This window comes from Amblyraja radiata, chromosome 1, assembly GCF_010909765.2.
Source record: "Amblyraja radiata isolate CabotCenter1 chromosome 1, sAmbRad1.1.pri, whole genome shotgun sequence".
Lineage (NCBI taxonomy): Eukaryota > Metazoa > Chordata > Chondrichthyes > Rajiformes > Rajidae > Amblyraja > Amblyraja radiata.
This window is the reverse complement of record NC_045956.1, coordinates 119,090,715-119,108,669: the sequence shown is the minus strand read 5'-3', so window position 1 is coordinate 119,108,669 and position 17,955 is coordinate 119,090,715. Positions and strand designations below refer to the sequence as shown.

The window sequence follows — 17,955 nt, the reverse complement described above, 5'->3', positions numbered from 1 at the left end:
GTGATATTTTGCAGTCAGGCAACTTCCGTTTGCAGGTGTGACTTAGAGTCTCGGATGGTCTGCTCTTCCTTCTTAGGATGAAGGGCATCACACAAAGACTGGGAAATAGTAGTAAAGGGCCAGTGTAAGCAAAATCTCTCATCCATTTGGAATCGTTGAAGTAAATAGAAATGAAGTTTGGATCTTGTGTAGGGAAGTTTAAGGACTAGATTGATAATATCCTGGGGGATTTCAGTGCTGTTCATTGAGGAAAGGAATTTCCGGTAGCCCTTGCTGCCTCCTCCTCTTCTCAGCTCACCCTCAGCCCTCTGGCTCCTCCTCTTCCTTTCTTCTTTCCGCCCCCCCACCCTGCATTAGTCTGAAGAAGGGTTTCGGCCCGAAACGTTGCCTATTTCCTTCACTCCATAGATGCTGCCGCACCCTCTGAGTTTCTCCGGCAATTTTGTCTACCTTCGATTTTCCAGCATCTGCAGTTCCTCTTATGTTCTATTTTCTTAAAAGTAATTCGTTTGTGAAAATCACTAGAATGGGAGAGAAATATTTTCAGAGGAGTTTAAAGAGGCGAAAAATAAATATGTTGTGAATGCCCCAGCAAATTTGAGTCAATATTGTGTCACTCAGACAATGTTGGGAACAATCAGGAGAGATTTAAAAAAGGGCTAATGCTATCTGGGACATATGACAATAAACCACTCTTGACGTGGCTCTTTGGTTATTTAATTATCCATGAAATCACTCTTGAGAATAATCCCCATACAGTTTTCTGTTTTCATCACGTTGAACAAAAAATTGCCACCAATTTAACTAGTACTTGGAAATGAAAATGGACAAATAACAAAATAATTGTCAAATAACAACTGACATTTTGTTTGATTTTTCATGACATTTTAAAGCATACAATGAAGAATCATTGTGGCCTGGACCAGAAAAAAGCAACATTCAGGAATATACAAAGCACTAAGCTTAAATTAACTATTGCATTAATTGGCAAATGACAAAAAGATGGGTTGTGGAAATTATTGCATAGAAAATGGAAGGAATAATGCCTGTTTCTCATCAATTAAATTAACCATGAGTGAGATCACACCATTGATCATTTCAGGATCTATTGGGAAATTGGACTGAGCATTACTGTGCGTTACACCTGTTAGTTCAAGTTCAAGCTCAAGTGAGTTTATTGTCATGTGTCCCTGTATAGGACAATGAAATTCTTGCTTTGCTTAAGCACACAGAAAATTTGTTAGGGCATCTGATGTTGGTGTAACCCACGATGTATTACAGCATTTTCTTTGTAGACATTAAAATGAATATTAATTTGCTTTTGTACACCTTAATATTCTTTTTTGAACATTTTAGGTAAAATATCTCAAATTCTTCTGAAAGCGAATGTTCCTGTAATAGATGATAAGAAATGCCAATCATATTATTCCGACAATATTTTAACGGAAAATATGATGTGTGCTGGCAATGAAGATGGCAAAATTGAATCATGTCGGGTAATATGAAATTATGTACTTCTAATTATTATTTACAGTAGTCTGTATACCCTCAAGTATTCCACTGTTATTCCATCATAATATCACAGATATGTTATAAACTAAATCATGGCTGTATGACCCTATGCAAGTGCTGCAATCTGCTGGGCCTGCAGTGTAGAAAGGGAAACAGAGGCGCGGTGGTGCAGCGGTAGAGTTGCTGCCTTATAGCGCCGGAGACACGGGTTCGATCCTGACTACGAGTGCTGTCTGTGCAAAGTTTGGATGTTCTCCGCATGGGTTTTCGTCAGGTGCTCCAGTTTCCACCCACATTCCAAAGAAGCACAGGTTTGTAGGTTAATTGGCTTGGGTAAAAATTGTAATTTGTCCCTAGTGTGTAGGATAGTGCTAGTGTGCGGGGATCGCTGGTCGGTGCGAATTCTGTGGGTCGAAGGGCCTGTTTCCGCGCTGTATCTCTAAACTAAACAAAGCTAAAATAGATTCACTGCAATTACTGCATAATGCAGGCATGGCTAAATAATTAAAAAAGGAAATTGATGGAAATGTGAAAGAAAATAAGTTGCAGGGCTAGAGGGAAGATAGGAAGGGGAATAGGACTGATAGCATTGTCCAGTTGGGAGAAGGTCTAGACATTGTGCCTCCTCCTTTTATTGAATGGGTCAGCAAGCTTGGGGGACTGACTGACTTAAACCCATTTCTATTTATTTAAGAAGGAACTGCAGGGTCTCGAGCCGAAACGTCACCTATTTCACCGTCACTCCATAGATGCTGCCTCACCCGCTGAGTTTCTCCAGCATTTTTATCTACCTCCCATTCCTATTTACGTTCCTTTGTAGGCTTTATGACTATTTATGAATTGCTGCATACAGACAATTTTCCCTTCACCGAGATGTGACTTTTGCATGCTAGAGGCCAAAACTTCCAGCACCTAATTTTAAAAGATTATAGATTTCTTGATCAGACCTACCAACAAATTCTATTACACTCTTATGTGACGAGTTATTTATTTTGAGGTTATGACAGGTAATAAATCAAGATAATAATCAATATATAAAATGTAAATAATAATTTCGAATATTTTATCCAGGGAGATTCAGGAGGTCCTTTAGCATGCAAACATGAAGGTAAATGGTACTTGGTTGGAATTACAAGCTGGGGCCATGGATGTTCTCAGGAAGGAAAACCTGGGATATATACTCGTTTATCAACATTTAACACTTGGGTGAACAAAATAATTTCAGAAGGTAAGATTCAGCCTTGCACTCACTGTTGCCTTTTAAATTTGTTTTGATATTCTTCATTTTTGAGAGAAACAATTGTCTATAAATGTCTTTCTTTAGAATTTCAGCATCGTGTGGAAGGTGAGAAACAATTTCCATAGGATGATTGGCTTATCGTAAAACATTGCTTCCTGTCTGTCGTCTACGAGGAAGAAAATCTCCAAAACATAATAAGGATCTGCATTATTATTTCCAAAATGCCTGAAAGCATCAATAAAGTTTATTTCTCAATTTTCTGTAATGGTGATGGAATTAAAAACAAATGTATGATTTGCTAATTCAGTCATGTGGTACTTTCTAACTGGATGACTTAGGTTTGAAAAGATGAAAAGTTACTCAATACCCTTTCCAATGAAGGCAAGCATGCCAAACACCTTCTTCACCAAACTTTCCACCTGAGAAGGCACTTTTAGGGAATTATGCACCTGCAGCACTTCCCAATGCTCTTTCATTTGCTGTGTAAGTCCTGCCCTTGTTTGACACACAAAAATGCAACATCTCACACTTGTCAGAGATAAATTCCTTTTGCCATTTCCATGTCCATCTTTTTCTGATTGCTTTCTTAAGTGTGCTCCTACACTTCTTATACCAGCAATGGGATTTGCTTGACCCTGACTGCCTAAATCTGCAAAACCCTCCTTCATTTTTTCTGACCAGAGTCTCACCATCTCTGGTCAACTAAGGGTTCTCTATACTTTCCAGCCTTGCCCTACCTCTAGCAGGATGTTAACTATCATCTCCTTGGTCTTGCTAATGCTGAGAGCAAGATTGATGTTCTGGTAGATTATCTATCTCCCTCCTGTACTCTGACTTGTTGTTACCCATTATTTGTCCAATGACGGTGATACCATCAGCGAATTTAAAGTTGACATTGCAGCTTTATCTGACTACGCAGTCATGGGTATAAAGAAAGAACCATTACACCCTGCCACTAAGCTCTCTATTTCCTTCCTGTTGTCCTTCTCATCATTATTTGACATCTGTCCCACTGCGATTCATTACATTCAGAATGAGTGAGCTTTATTACCTGCAGTTGACAAATAAATTGCTGTATTGAGTATAGGAGGTGCCCCATCCCTCAAATTTATTCACAGAAATGATGGCTATGTGGGTATTTTTTTAAATATTTTGCATAACAAATGATTCAACACTGATAAAATTTCAAAAATATGAATTACTAATCCATTTAATTAACACGTTCCATGCTCCCCATTCTTGCAGTCCTTGGACCTGATGGGTTTTTGAACCTCCCTTTTGTTCTTTTCCCAAATTCTGTCACAGGAGGAATAAGATCCTTGATTGTAAACAGCAGGTAGACAGCATATTGATTATACGTTTATAATTTAACACAACTTAGTACTGAGTCACAATGAGGGAAAATTAAATTTGTATAAATTAAAAGGTATTTGGACAGGTACATGGATAGGAAAGGTTCAGAGGGATAAGGGCCAAACCTGGACAAATGGGGTTAGTGTAGATGGGGCATCTTGGTCGGCATAGGCAAGTTTGGCCGAAGGGCCTGTTTCCATGCTGTATGGCAATTGCTCTGCTCAAGTGCAAGAAATTGCAGAGTGTTGCGACACATGCCCATCTATCACACACACCAGCCTCCCCTCATCAACTAAGGCAGCACAATGACGCAGCAGTAGAGTTGCAACCTTACAGCGCTAGAGACCCGGGTTTGATCTTGACTACGGGTGCTGTCTGTACAAAGTTAGTACATTCTTGCCATGACCACGTGAGTTTTCCTTGGGTACTCCAGTTTCCTCCTAAACTCTAACAACATACAGGTTTGGAGGTTAATTGGCTTCAGTAAAAATTGTAAATTGTCCCTTGTGTGTGGGATAGTGTTAGTGTACGGGGAGAGCTGGTCGGCGTGGACTCAGTGTGCCGATAGGCCTGTTCCCATGCTGTATCTCTAAACTAAACTAAACCACATCTATACTTCATACTGCCTCAGGAAAGCAGCCAACATAATCAGTCTTCTTCTTGTGAATGTAAATCTTGAATCAGCACTGTAAAATGGTTATGTGAAGGGAAAATGGAGGTCAGGTGAACTGGGTTGAAACTTAAAATGTCTGCTCACCAAAGTTGCTGACTATGTGGCTGCAGGCCTCAGGAAGTTGTGATCCTGAGAAATACACATTATCCTGCTGATGCTGCATATTCGCAACTTTGATCTTCCCCGCACTCGTCTGATTGAGGTGGCTGAGTTTCAGAAGGCTGAAGAATATGCAACCCACTGGCTCCCGAATGTCTGAGAAATGTCCCTGTCTTAGCTCTAGGATTGTTCCAATAATTAACATCTCCCATTGTGTACTCCCTGTCTTAGCTCTAGGATTGTTCCAATAATTAACATCTCCCATTGTGTATGTGCCTGTTATCAGGACCATTGTACATCTCCCATTCATGTATGTGCCTGTTATCATGACCATTGTATATCCCCATTGTGTACAAGTCTGTCGATTGTTTGGGTAATGTGGGAGGGAGGCTAAACGGTGGCATTAATGTATATAAAGCATTGCAATTAAGGGCAGTCAGCTAGACTCTTTGCTAGGTTGTAACCTGTGTGAAGACTCCTGCTCAATAAACGTACGTTTAAAGCAAACCTGGTGCCTGATCGATTATTGTCGAAACAACCGATGTGAGAGAAAAAAAGTGAATCAACATTTGGTGGCAGCGGTGGGATGTCAACCAGCGACTGATCGAGCCGGCGAGTGAATCCACTGGACGACGGGATCGATGTGAAGGGTGCGCAGCCAAGTGAGTAGATTTAGTTAAATCTCCTCTTGGTCCTTCCTCGTATCCCGGCGTAGCAGGGTAATTCGCTGACTTGCATCAGTTGGTGGGACGACATCCGAACGTTCCGGTTGTGGGCACTGGGATAGGGCCGTCTCGAGGATTATCCTAGTCTGATCGAGCGGATAAAACACCCCGTAGAGGGGGACCGTGGACGGTATATAAGAGGAGTGCACTGTGTATAGGAAGTTAACTAGTATTGAGACGTTAACTGAGACCAAGGTACCCCCATATCTCACCGAAAGTCCACTTCAAAGTGACTGAGTGAGATACGGTGGAACCAAGGACTCTAGGTTAACCCTGAAAGAGTTAACAAGTATTGAGTGTTAACCGAGACCAAGGTACTCCCATATCTCACAGAAAGTCCGCTTTAAAGTGGCCGAGTGAGATACGGTGGAACCAAGGACTCACGGTTAACCCTGAAATTTTGTTGTGATATTTGTGTGACCGTCTCGAGGATTATCCTAGTCTGATCGAGCGGATAAAAAAACCCCGTAGAGGGGGACCGTGGACGGTATATAAGAGGAGTGCACTGTGTATAGGAAGTTAACTGGTATTGAGACGTTAACCGAGACCAAGGTACCTCCGTATCTCACTGAAAGTCCGCCTTAGACTGGTTGTTAAGAGAGGAAATCCTCCACGCGAAGGTCAGGAATTGAAGTGACCAAGTGAGATACGGCGGAACCAAGGACTCTAGGTTAACCCTGAAAGAGTTAACAAGTATTGAGTGTTAGCCGAGACCAAGGTACCCCGTACCTCACAGAAAGTCCGCTTTAAAGTGGCTGAGTGAGATACGGCGGAACCAAGGACTCACGGTTAACCCTGAACTATTGGTGTGTAATAGCATAAGTGTATATTGAATTGTCGGATTAAAAAGTATTGAGACGTTAACCGAGACCAAGGTACCTCCGTATCTCACAGAAAGTCCGCCTTAGACTGGTTGTTAAGAGAGGAAATCCTCCACGCGAAGGTCAGGAATTGAAGTGACCGAGTGAGATACGGCAGAACCAAGGACTCGCGGTTAACCCTGAAATATTGTGTGTGATATTATAAGTTTAAAAATGGGTAATGGTATGGACACCAGTGGTCACCCAGACCGGCCATTACATCAGCTATGTTTCTTGCATCCAGAAATGGAGGAGACCTTTAGGCGTATGTCGGGAGGACTCATTCATAAACTGGGGAAGGATGAATGGCCTGAAGGGGGTTCCAATGATATGAATGTGTTGTCAAGGGCTCAAAGTGTGATATGGAAAACGGATAGAAAAAATATATATAAAAAGGCCATTCAGTTGTGGATCGATCATTGTAACAAAGAAAAGGCACGGTCTTTAACGGCCAGTTGGCAGAATAATGCCTTGAAACTAGGAATACCCCTGACCGAGGGGGGTCAGGAGAAGTCAGTGACAGTATTAAAACAAGAATGCAGGCATGCAAAGGAAAGTAAGGATCGTCAGCAGAGAGAGAGACAAAATAAGGCCAAGGTAGATAAAGACTTACGTAAGTCGGTGGCTGGCATAGATTTGGGAGGTGACGACGAGGAGGAGGTAGAGGATTATCCTTGGGGAGTCCGTGGAGCACCCCCGTTGAACCAGCCTGCCCCCGTTGCCAGTCCTGTGTCCGCTCCTCCATATCCCGCTACCAGATCCAAGATTAAAACTCACCCTTCACCGATACCAGTTTCCAAATCTCCCGTACCCTCGCCGAACCCCAGAAGACGGTCCCATACAAGGGAGACCACCGGGAAGACAGTTGCCCCCAGTGCCCCCCCCGCAGGCCGGCCCCCGCCGGACTCACCTGGTGCCCCGCAATCCACTGACTCCGTGGGCAGCAGAACTAAACTGAACCCCCGGAACAAACCCAAAAAGAATATGGCACAGCGGCGAACACAATCCCCCTCCAGCTCCACCTTTTCGACCTCCGACGATAATAATGAATGGGAGAGTGAAGGGGACACGGCATCTGAAGACAGAGACGAGAGAAGGGAGGAAGAGGCTAGAAGGGCTAGGAAGAAGAAGCACTCCCCACGCGCACGGCAAATGCCAATGAGAACAGTCCCGAATCCTGCAGCCGCCGGGGTGGCCGTTGTAGCAGGAGGGCCCCCTGCGACCATCCAGGTGTATGCTCCGTGGAAACCAAACGATATGTTGATAATCCTGAATGGGGCACCAGATAAAGTCAAGTGCCCAGGACGATTTGTGGAGTTCATCGGCAACATGCTGGACGCCTACCAAGCCGTCTCTTTAGATGCCTGGAGTCTGGTCAGACAATCCCTGAATCGAACGCAGTGGGGCAAGTTCCTCACCCAGCTGGGGCACAATGACCACGCTGCTATGGAAGCCGTGCACCCGGGAGTTGCCGGAGATGACCACCGGAAGACCCTACTCCTGGCGGCTCTCGAAGCGACCCTGAGAAAACCTATTGACTTGCCCAAGGTACTGGATCAGAAACCCAAGCGAAATGAGGACCCCGAGGACTTTTTGGAAAGATTTAAGGATGTGTATGGCTCGCATGCTGGGGACCAGAACTTTAACACCGGTCAGCAATCTCCCCAGTTCTGTGCTACACTAATGCTCTGCTTGCCCGATGATGTCGGTACCAGCATTAAGACAAATAATTTAAATTGGACCGGCATGACCACCCCTGATATGTGCCGCGCCGTATGTGCATTATGGAAGAGAGGAGAAGCTAGGGATCCACCAGCAAAGGTAAAGACGGAATATGTAATCACCCGAGAGCAGCCGCCAGAACACAAGGGACCTCCGCACGCAGAGACTCGAGGATACCAGAAGGAGCACCAGCCCTGCTTTCCGGTATGGATGGATAGCCAGCACAACACGTACCCTTTCCCTTGGGGACATCCGAACGGACCTAATGCCTCCCCGTACAGGCCACCATATGCACCCCGTGGAGGTAACAACCAGCGGCCATATGGAGGAATAGGATGGGGACCAAGAAAACCCTTGATTTGTTATGAATGTGGAGGCACCGGTCACATGCGCCGAGAATGTCCAAGTGATAACCAGCAAGGAGGAAGACGAGGAAGTGGCCAGGGACAATACGGACAACCTGGACAGCAAGGTCAACAAGGACCCCGAGGAGGGGACCCAGGTCCAACTCCCTCCTTCCAAGGAATACACCAAAACCTCTTTGAAAATTGACCACCAAAGATGCTGTCGATATCCCCAACAAGGAGGAATGACAGTATCCCGGAGCCACACCTGAAGATGATAGTTAATAATGAATCACACTCCTTCCTTGTTGATACCGGAGCAACTGTTTCATCAGTGCAATGTTCCTTAGCCCTCCAGACTACTGGACAGCATGAAATGTTACAAGGCTTTGATGGAATCCCCCACCCTTATCGCCTAACTGTACCAGTATCTGTCCAGTATGAAGGAATCCGCATTATGCACCAATTCGTGGTGACTAACAATTTGGACATTAATGTTATGGGACGAGACCTACTTTGTCGACTACAGCTTCTGCTTGTATGTCAGCCGCATTCCATAGAAATTGAACACGCTCAACCTCGACAGTGCTATCAGCATCGAACCCCCCAGTGGTGGAGCCTGGACTTGGAGGACCAAGAACACCATGTCACACTTGCCTATGATGCGAGTGGATCCAACTCGGAACTGGAGCAATTCTTTGGGCCCCATGAGGGCAGTCAGTGGACCATCACCGAGTTGGCTACCGTAACCGGTCGGGAAGGAGAAGCGTTGGCTGTGTCAATATCTATGTCCAACTGGAGGCAAAGTCCTGGCATCGCACCTCATCTTACGCTAAAAGTATACCTTCCATATACCGCCAAAGATCTCGGACCAATGGTTTTTCAGGCCTTGAAGGGATCAGATGAAAATATCCAAGGCCCCCAGCAAGTTACCTCCGATCTGTCCATTACCTATTTACCCACCCGACCTACTCAGGAGGGTACCTTGAGACACCATAAGGGCCGAGATATTGTGGAATTTACTGATCCAGAAGTATGGGCGAATGATCAGACTCAAGTAGGACTTACAAATGTTGAGCCAGTCCTGGTGCAGGTCAAACCTGGTGCAGCCATGCCATCTATACGACAATATCCCTTGAAAGTCCAGGCCGTACCCTATATCGACAGGTTACTCAAAGGACTATTGGAGCAGGGTATTTTGATCACATGCCAGTCCTGCTGCAACACACCGATTCTCGCAGTCCCAAAACCAGGAAAGCCGAATCAGTATCGTCTAGTCCAGGACCTGCGGGCCATTAATGCCATAGTACAACCATTACATGCTCTTGTTCCTAACCCAGCACATATTCTTGCTACCATCCCGGCTAAAGCAACCGTCTTTGGATCGGTGGATCTCCAACATGCCTTTTTCTCGATTCCTTTACATCCAGACTGTCAGTACCTGTTCGCATTCACCTATAATGGACAACAGTATACATGGACCAGATTGCCACAGGGCTTTGTAAACTCACCGACCCTATTTTCTCGTTGTCTGCAACAGCAATTACAAAACCTGCAGTTACCTGAGGGGTCTGCATTGATCCAGTATGTCGATGACCTTTTAGTGGCCAGTGAAACGGAGGAGCAGAATAGGGAAGCTATAATTTTGTTGTTAAACTTTGTAAAGACATTGGGGTACGTTGTGTCCCCCTCCAAAGTAAATGTCGGTCAAAAGGAGGTGAAATTCCTCGGAGTCATAATCTCTGCAGATGGCCGGCGGTTGGACGAGAGCCGCATAGACCCTATTTATAGAACAGCACCTCCCACGTCAGCCAGGGGAATGCGACAGTGGCTAGGAATGATCAACTACTGCCGGCAGTGGATTCCGAATGTGGCCCTGGACATAAAGCACCTGACCCCTTACACCAGCGAGGAAAGTACCTTTGTGTTGTCAGGTGAAGCCTTGACAGCGTTCAATAATCTACGAGAGGCCCTGCAGAAGGCTCCTGCGCTGGGGCGACCCCTGTATGATAGACCTTTTCAGCTCTATTGTACCGTCCTGGGCGAATGTGCCACTGCGGTTTTGACACAGCGGCATGGGGATAAGCACCGACCAGTGGCGTATTGTTCATCCAAGTTAGACCCTGTGGCACTGGGGTATCCCCATTGTACACAGATTCTGACAGCAGTGTACAATAGTCTTCAGTCGGCCGCCAATCTCACTCTCCAGCAGGACATTACCGTATATTCCTCCCACTCTGTGACCGCCCTGCTGGGACAACTCCAGACCCAGCATTTGACCTCAGCCAGACAAAATAAATATGAGATCTACCTGTTGAACAATCCCAAGCTACAGTTCCGGCACTGCACTACTATCAACCCCGCTGCGTTTCTCTGTTCCCCTCCTGACCCCCTCGCTCCATGCGACCATAACTGCTTGGAGGCTATTCTCACAGATACACAGATACCTGACCTTAACGATCAACCTCTAGCCTCTCCAGATTTGATCCTTTATACCGATGGAAGTTCGTCCATCAACGAGCAGGGACGCCGTCTATCAGGCTTTGCGGTAGTTAAGCAAGATGGAACCTTGCTAGATTGTGGCAGTTTTGACCCACCGTTTTCAGCTCAGCAGGCCGAGTTGTTTGCCCTCACCCGAGCCTGTGTCCTTGCAGAGGGGCACTCCGTCAATATTTACACCGACTCCCGATACGCATTTGGAGTCGTTCACGATTTCGGACAGTTATGGAAAAACAGGGGATTCCTCACCTCAACGGGCCATAAGATTGCCAATCAGATCCTGGTCTCTGACCTGTTAAATGCTATCCTCCTGCCCTCTGCGGTAGCCGTAATTAAATGTGCGGCTCACACGACAGGAGATTCCCCGGTCCAAATCGGTAACAGGTTGGCTGATGAAGCGGCTAAGTGTGCTTCACGCGATAGATTTAAAGTGGTGGGTAGTATGATGAGGCAGGTGAAAAGCCTTTATATGGGCTCGTCTGAATCTGAGAAACCTATGCCAACCATAAATGATGTATTGCTCTTACAGGGGGACGCCTCTGCTAATGTTATAATGGAATGGGAGCAGCTGGGCTGTCGGAAGGCTGACTCTGGACTGTGGCTCACGCCGGCCGGACAGACCTGTATGACAGACCAGTTAGCGACCTGGGTCATTGATTGCCTACATCTAGCCACTCACTGTGGGGCCACCCTGCTAGTAGACGCTCTCTTACAGGCATGGTGGCATCCTCGACTTAAGGTTTTGGCAGCACAAACTAGCGCACGGTGCCTCACCTGTGCGACACACAACCCAGGTAAAGGAGTTGTCTGCCAGACAGGTCGTACTCCATTACCTACTGCTCCGTTTGAAACCTTACAGATGGATTTTATTGATTTGCCTAAGTGTCAGTGTTATAAACATGTACTTGTTATTGTTGATGTGTTTTCTAGATGGATTGAAGCCTTTCCCACCACTGATTGTACTGCTTCTACGGTGGTGTCTATTTTATTACGGCAGTTTGTTCCTCGATTCGGGGTTCCAAACGCCATCAGTTCGGATAACGGCCCTCACTTTATTGCCGCTATCAATAAAGAATTGTGCCGACAGCTGGGAGTAACTCAGCGGCTGCATTGTGCTTATCGCCCACAGGCTGCAGGAATGGTGGAACGCTTGAACCAGACCCTGAAGACCAAGCTTGCCAAGCTGGTGGACCAATCAGGCTCCACATGGGTTAAAATGTTGCCTGTTGCTTTGTTCCAGATCAGAGTCCTTCCAGCAGGGAAGACAAGGTTGTCTCCTGCAGAGATCATCTACGGCCGACCTCTGCGCACCCCCTGGACAGACATTATCCCGGCCACAATGACATTGCATCACATGACGGAGGAGATGGTCTCTTACGTCCTTGCCCTTACAAGGGCCCTGCGTGAGATTCATGGGGAGGTCAAGGCCGCTTATGTGGGCGACATAGATTTTCCCGTTAATGGACGGATCACCCCGGGCTCTTATGTGTTGATTAAGAATTGGGTTCGTAAGGACACCCTTTCTCCTCGATGGTTGGGCCCCTTCCAGGTTCTCCTCACCACCCCCACCGCAGTAAAGGTAGAAGGACGAGCGGCATGGGTGCATTTGCACCATTGCAAAGTGATTGGTGACACCAAGCAAAGGGGGGAGGTCAAGGTCGGGGAGGGGGATCCAGTCCACGGGAAGCAGGGCACGAATTAATTTTGCCATGAAATTGCACGTTCTTTTCTTTTTCCCTCCCTTGTCTTCACAGATACGAAATAAATCGCTGAGATGAGGGTCTTTGTGGCATTCATATTAGTGGTGACCACTGCAGGGTTAATCGGTGTTGGCTGGAAATGGACAAAGCCTGAACATGGACGGAACGAACGAGGAAAGAGAGGGGAACGAGAAGACTCCAATTTATTCATCCAGGCACACAACGAGCTATTCGGGAAGGGGCAGGTGGTTTGTTATCCACAAATGACATCAGTTACCTCCCTGTTTACCCCATCCCCTGCATGGGGCAGAACCGAACGATTGGTGAAGTGCCAGGGAAAAGAAATGGTCCCTGTCAAGCCCGTCAGCATCGACTATGATATGCTTCTTGCTCCACCGGCCAACTGCTTACCGCTACCTAAGAACAATAATCACTCCTACGACAATTGCTATAATGGATCTAGGATGGCGTCAAGAGCACCAGCCAGGCCATCGTGAGCAGGAGAAACTGTTACCATTCCCCAATGACAGCGACAACGATGAAGTGAGTGAGGAAGGAGAATTGGGGGACAAGGGTCGGACGGTCCAAGAAGCCTTGGCCAGGGAACTAGAAGGTTACGAGATTCGGCGAATGGGACTTTTAAATGGACTGTGAGTGTTGCCATAGAAATGGCAAAAGGGGGGAATGTGAATGTAAATCTTGAATCAGCACTGTAAAATGGTTATGTGAAGGGAAAATGGAGGTCAGGTGAACTGGGTTGAAACTTAAAATGTCTGCTCACCAAAGTTGCTGACTATGTGGCTGCAGGCCTCAGGAAGTTGTGATCCTGAGAAATACACATTATCCTGCTGATGCTGCATATTCGCAACTTTGATCTTCCCCGCACTCGTCTGATTGAGGTGGCTGAGTTTCAGAAGGCTGAAGAATATGCAACCCACTGGCTCCCGAATGTCTGAGAAATGTCCCTGTCTTAGCTCTAGGATTGTTCCAATAATTAACATCTCCCATTGTGTACTCCCTGTCTTAGCTCTAGGATTGTTCCAATAATTAACATCTCCCATTGTGTATGTGCCTGTTATCAGGACCATTGTACATCTCCCATTCATGTATGTGCCTGTTATCATGACCATTGTATATCCCCATTGTGTACAAGTCTGTCGATTGTTTGGGTAATGTGGGAGGGAGGCTAAACGGTGGCATTAATGTATATAAAGCATTGCAATTAAGGGCAGTCAGCTAGACTCTTTGCTAGGTTGTAACCTGTGTGAAGACTCCTGCTCAATAAACGTACGTTTAAAGCAAACCTGGTGCCTGATCGATTATTGTCGAAACAACCGATGTGAGAGAAAAAAAGTGAATCAACATTCTTCTTGCGTATGGCATGCACAGCCTAAAGTACATAATCAGTGACAACAACAAATGCTGTTGCCAGGACAACAGTCCTTTATGGCTGTTAAGACTCTAACATCCTGGACTTAAAAGAAGAGCTAGTAGGTGTCTAAAACGTGGCACTCTTGTGTATTGCCTCAATGGAATCTACTATCTTACACTCTTGCACTTAACTATGATTGTGCCGTGAAAAATAAGATTTGTACTGAACTGTATGCAAAAAAAGCATTTCATTGTACCTAGGTACCCATGACAGTAAAGCACAATTGCATTAAAGTACCATCAGATAGGACTGAAGCGCAGGGGACTTCGGCCCCCTCTCCCTACTATCCTACTGGCCAATGTACGGTCCCTTGCAAACAAAGTGAAGGACTTAAGGGCAAGGCTGCTTTATCAAAGGGAGCTGATGGAATGCCATGTGTTCTGTTTCACAGAGACATGGCTCACCCCCAGCTCCCCAGACTCAGCGGTCCAGCCTGAAGGGTTCTCCATCCACTGTATGGACCGTACACTGGCATCTGGGAAATGGAGAGGAGGGGGCGACTGCCTCATGGTCAACTATGCGTGGTGCTCAGACGTGGCAGTCCTGTCCAACACCTGCTCTCCACACCTCGAACATCTGGCGGTGAAGTGCCGTCCCTTCTGCCTCCCAAGAGAATTCACCTCCATCATCCTGACCGCGGTCTACATCCCACCCCAGGCAGACGTCCGTCTTGCACTGGAGGAGCTGCACGCTGTGGTCAACAAACACCAGACGTCTTACCCCGAGGCATTTACCACCATTGCTGGGGACTTCAATAAGGCAAACCTAAAGAAATCACTCCCTAACTTCCACCAACATGTCTCCTGCTGCACCAGAGGACCAAACACCCTCGTCCACTGCTACACCACCATCAAGAATGCCTATCGTTCTATCCCTCGCCCTCACTTCGGTAAATCCGACCATACTGCGGTGCTGCTTCTTCCTGCCTACAGGCAGCAATTAAAGAGCGCACCCCCAGAGGCGAGGACAGTACAGAGCTGGTCGGGGGGGGGGGGGGGGGGGGCAGAGGAACAATGACTGCATCCCTACAAAAACCTTCCGAGTGTTTCCCAATCAGAAACCTTGGATGATCTTTGAGATCCACACTCTTCTGAAGACCAGACACCGGGCATTCATGTCTGATGATACAGTGGTCTACAAGGTCCAGATACGACCTTGGTAAGGCCTTCAAGAGGCCAAAAGGAACTTCTGCTCCAAACTGGAGGATGAGACAGATGTTCTGCAGCTGTGGCGGGGCCTGAATGCAATCACCTCCTACAAGGCGAAACCAGAAGGCAGCTCGAATGTCGGCGAAACATCACTCCCTGATGAGCTCAATGCGTTTTACGCACGCTTTGATAGGGAGAACACCAATGTGCCTTCCCGAGCCCCCATTCGCTGTGATGATATTTCAGTCTCAGTCACAGAGGCCGACGTCAGGAAATCCTTCAGAGGGGTAAACCCTCGAAAAGCGCCTGGACCTGATGGTATACCCGGTCGTGTTCTAAAAACCTGTGCGGACCAACTGGCTGGAATTTTTACGGACATTTTCAACTTCTCACTTCTGAGGTCCGAGGTTACCACCTGCTTCAAAAGGGCATCAATTATACCAGTGCCCAAGAAGAGTAAGGTGACGTGCCTCAATGACTATCGACCACTGGCACTAACGCCTGTGGTGATGAAGTGCTTTGAGAGGTTGATCATGGCGCAAATCAACTCCTACCTTGACAAAAACCTGGACCCACTGCAGTTCGCTTACCGCCACAACAGATCAACGGTGGATGCGATCTCGCTGGCCCTCCACTCCGTTCTGGACCACTTGGACAACAAAAACTCATATGTCAGGCTGTTATTCATTGATTACAGCTCAGCATTTAATACAATCATCCCCTCCAAGCTGGTTACCAAACTCACAGAACTGGGTCTCTGCGCATCCCTCTGCAATTGGATCCTCGACTTCCTCATTCATAGACCACAGTCTGTTCATATTGGTGGAAAGGACTCAATAACAATCTGCACGGGAGCACCTCAAGGCTGCATGCTCAGCCTCCAGCTGTACTCACTCTATGACTGCGTAGCCGGTCATAGTACGAACTCCATCATCAAGTTCGCTGACGACACCACTGTTGTGGGACGTATCACTGATGGGGATGAGTCCGAGTATAGAAGAGAGATCGAGCGACTGTCCATATGGTGCCAGCACAATAACCTGGCCCTCAACACCAGCAAAACCAAGGAACTGATTGTGGACTTTGGAAGGAGTAGGATGGGGACCCACAGTCCTGATGGTTGAAAGGGTCAAGAGCTGCAAATTCCTGGGCGTGCACATCTCGGAAGATCTTTCCTGGTCCGAGAACACTGATGCAATTATTAAGAAAGCACATCAGCGCCTCTACTTCCTGAGAAGATTACGGAGAGTCGGTTTGTCAAGGAGGACTCTCTCTAATTTCTACAGGTGCACAGTAGAGAGCTTGCTGACCGGTTGCATCGTGGCTTGGTTCGGCAACTTGAGCGCCCTGGAGAGGAAAAGACTACAAAAAGTAGTAAACACTGCCCAGTCCATCATCGGCTCTGATCTCCGTTCCATCGATGGAATCTATTGCAGTTGCTGCCTATTAAACTTGGCTCGGACCAAACGCTGAGCATTAATAGCCTGTTATTTGCTGTTATTTGCTAAATATCTGTTATTTGCACTTTATCAGTTTATTTAATCATGTGTGTATATACGTATATAATGGTATATGGACACACTGATCTGTTTTGTAGTCAATGCCTACTATGTTCTGTTGTGCTGAAGCAAAGCAAGAATGTCATTGTCCTATTAGGGACACATGACAATAAACTCTCTTGAATCCTGAATCTCGATTGGGGTCACGTGCAGGCCAGACCAGGTAAGCCCAGCAGGGTTCCTTCCCTGAAGGACATTAATGAACCAGATGGATTTTGAAGGCAATCTAGTGCTGTCATGGTCACTACCACTGATATAACCTTTTCTTCCAAATATATTTCGTCAGGTGATTTTAATTTCTGTCCCTTGCCATGGTGAGATTCCATTCCTGCTTCTGCATCAGACGTTCTAACCTCTGATTACCAGTAGCATGATTACAAGATTATGATTTCAAGAAGCACATTAAGAAAACATGGAACAAATTAAGCCCCGATGATGATAATTAAAGAATTAGCGAGTTTAGAACAAAATGGCTGTTGAATTTGTATTGTGCAGGCACTCAATGGTTTGATGTGGTAAATACCTCTGAGGCATAACTATCTGTAAATGACAATGGGTTCGATGTTGTTGCATAGAGAATGACCAAAAGCGCTGAGATTATTAACTGCACTTGACTGGATAGCAAAACATTTTAACTACGCTGCACTGAAGCATCTAGAAGAGTAAAATTAAAGTTTTGTAGCTTTTGTAAGGACTACCAAAAAACACCAATGTTGCAAAGAGAGTAAAATCAGAATGGGGGCATAATTAAATGCTTTTTCTTTCCCCATTTAAGAAAAAACCTTCTAAGTAATTTCAATGAATTATTTTGCTATTTTCAAAGGGAATCAGAATGGATTATTTGATAGTTATAGATTTGTAAGTTAATGTATGAATATTATTAATGCATAATTTTATTAAATATTTGTTAATTAAACAGTATTATTAAGATGTAATGGATCTAATTATATAACAGTGGAATCCTAATGTGCTCATTCAAATTAGATGACCTATCTGCTATATGCTCAGAATGCATTAAAACATTAAAATTCATTAAATCTGCTTATGGTTTTGGTTTTTGATGGTTTGAAATATGTTCTTAATTTCAGT

At 45.9% G+C, this 17,955-nt stretch overlaps 1 protein-coding gene across 2 annotated transcripts in view; it reads left to right on the top strand.

Moving 5' to 3' along the window:
- The window catches only part of LOC116978510 (coagulation factor XI-like), a 99,255-nt gene extending 96,201 nt beyond the window's left edge, over positions 1 to 3,054 (top strand). For both annotated transcript variants that reach the window (XM_033029703.1, XM_033029693.1), the window contains 3 exons: positions 1,357 to 1,496; positions 2,584 to 2,740; positions 2,837 to 3,054. In XM_033029703.1, coding sequence (XP_032885594.1) covers positions 1,357 to 1,496; positions 2,584 to 2,740; positions 2,837 to 2,877 — 338 coding nt within the window. In that variant the 3' untranslated portion in view covers positions 2,878 to 3,054. The remainder of the gene's footprint in view (positions 1 to 1,356; positions 1,497 to 2,583; positions 2,741 to 2,836) is intronic.
- The last annotated feature ends 14,901 nt before the right edge of the window (positions 3,055 to 17,955 follow it).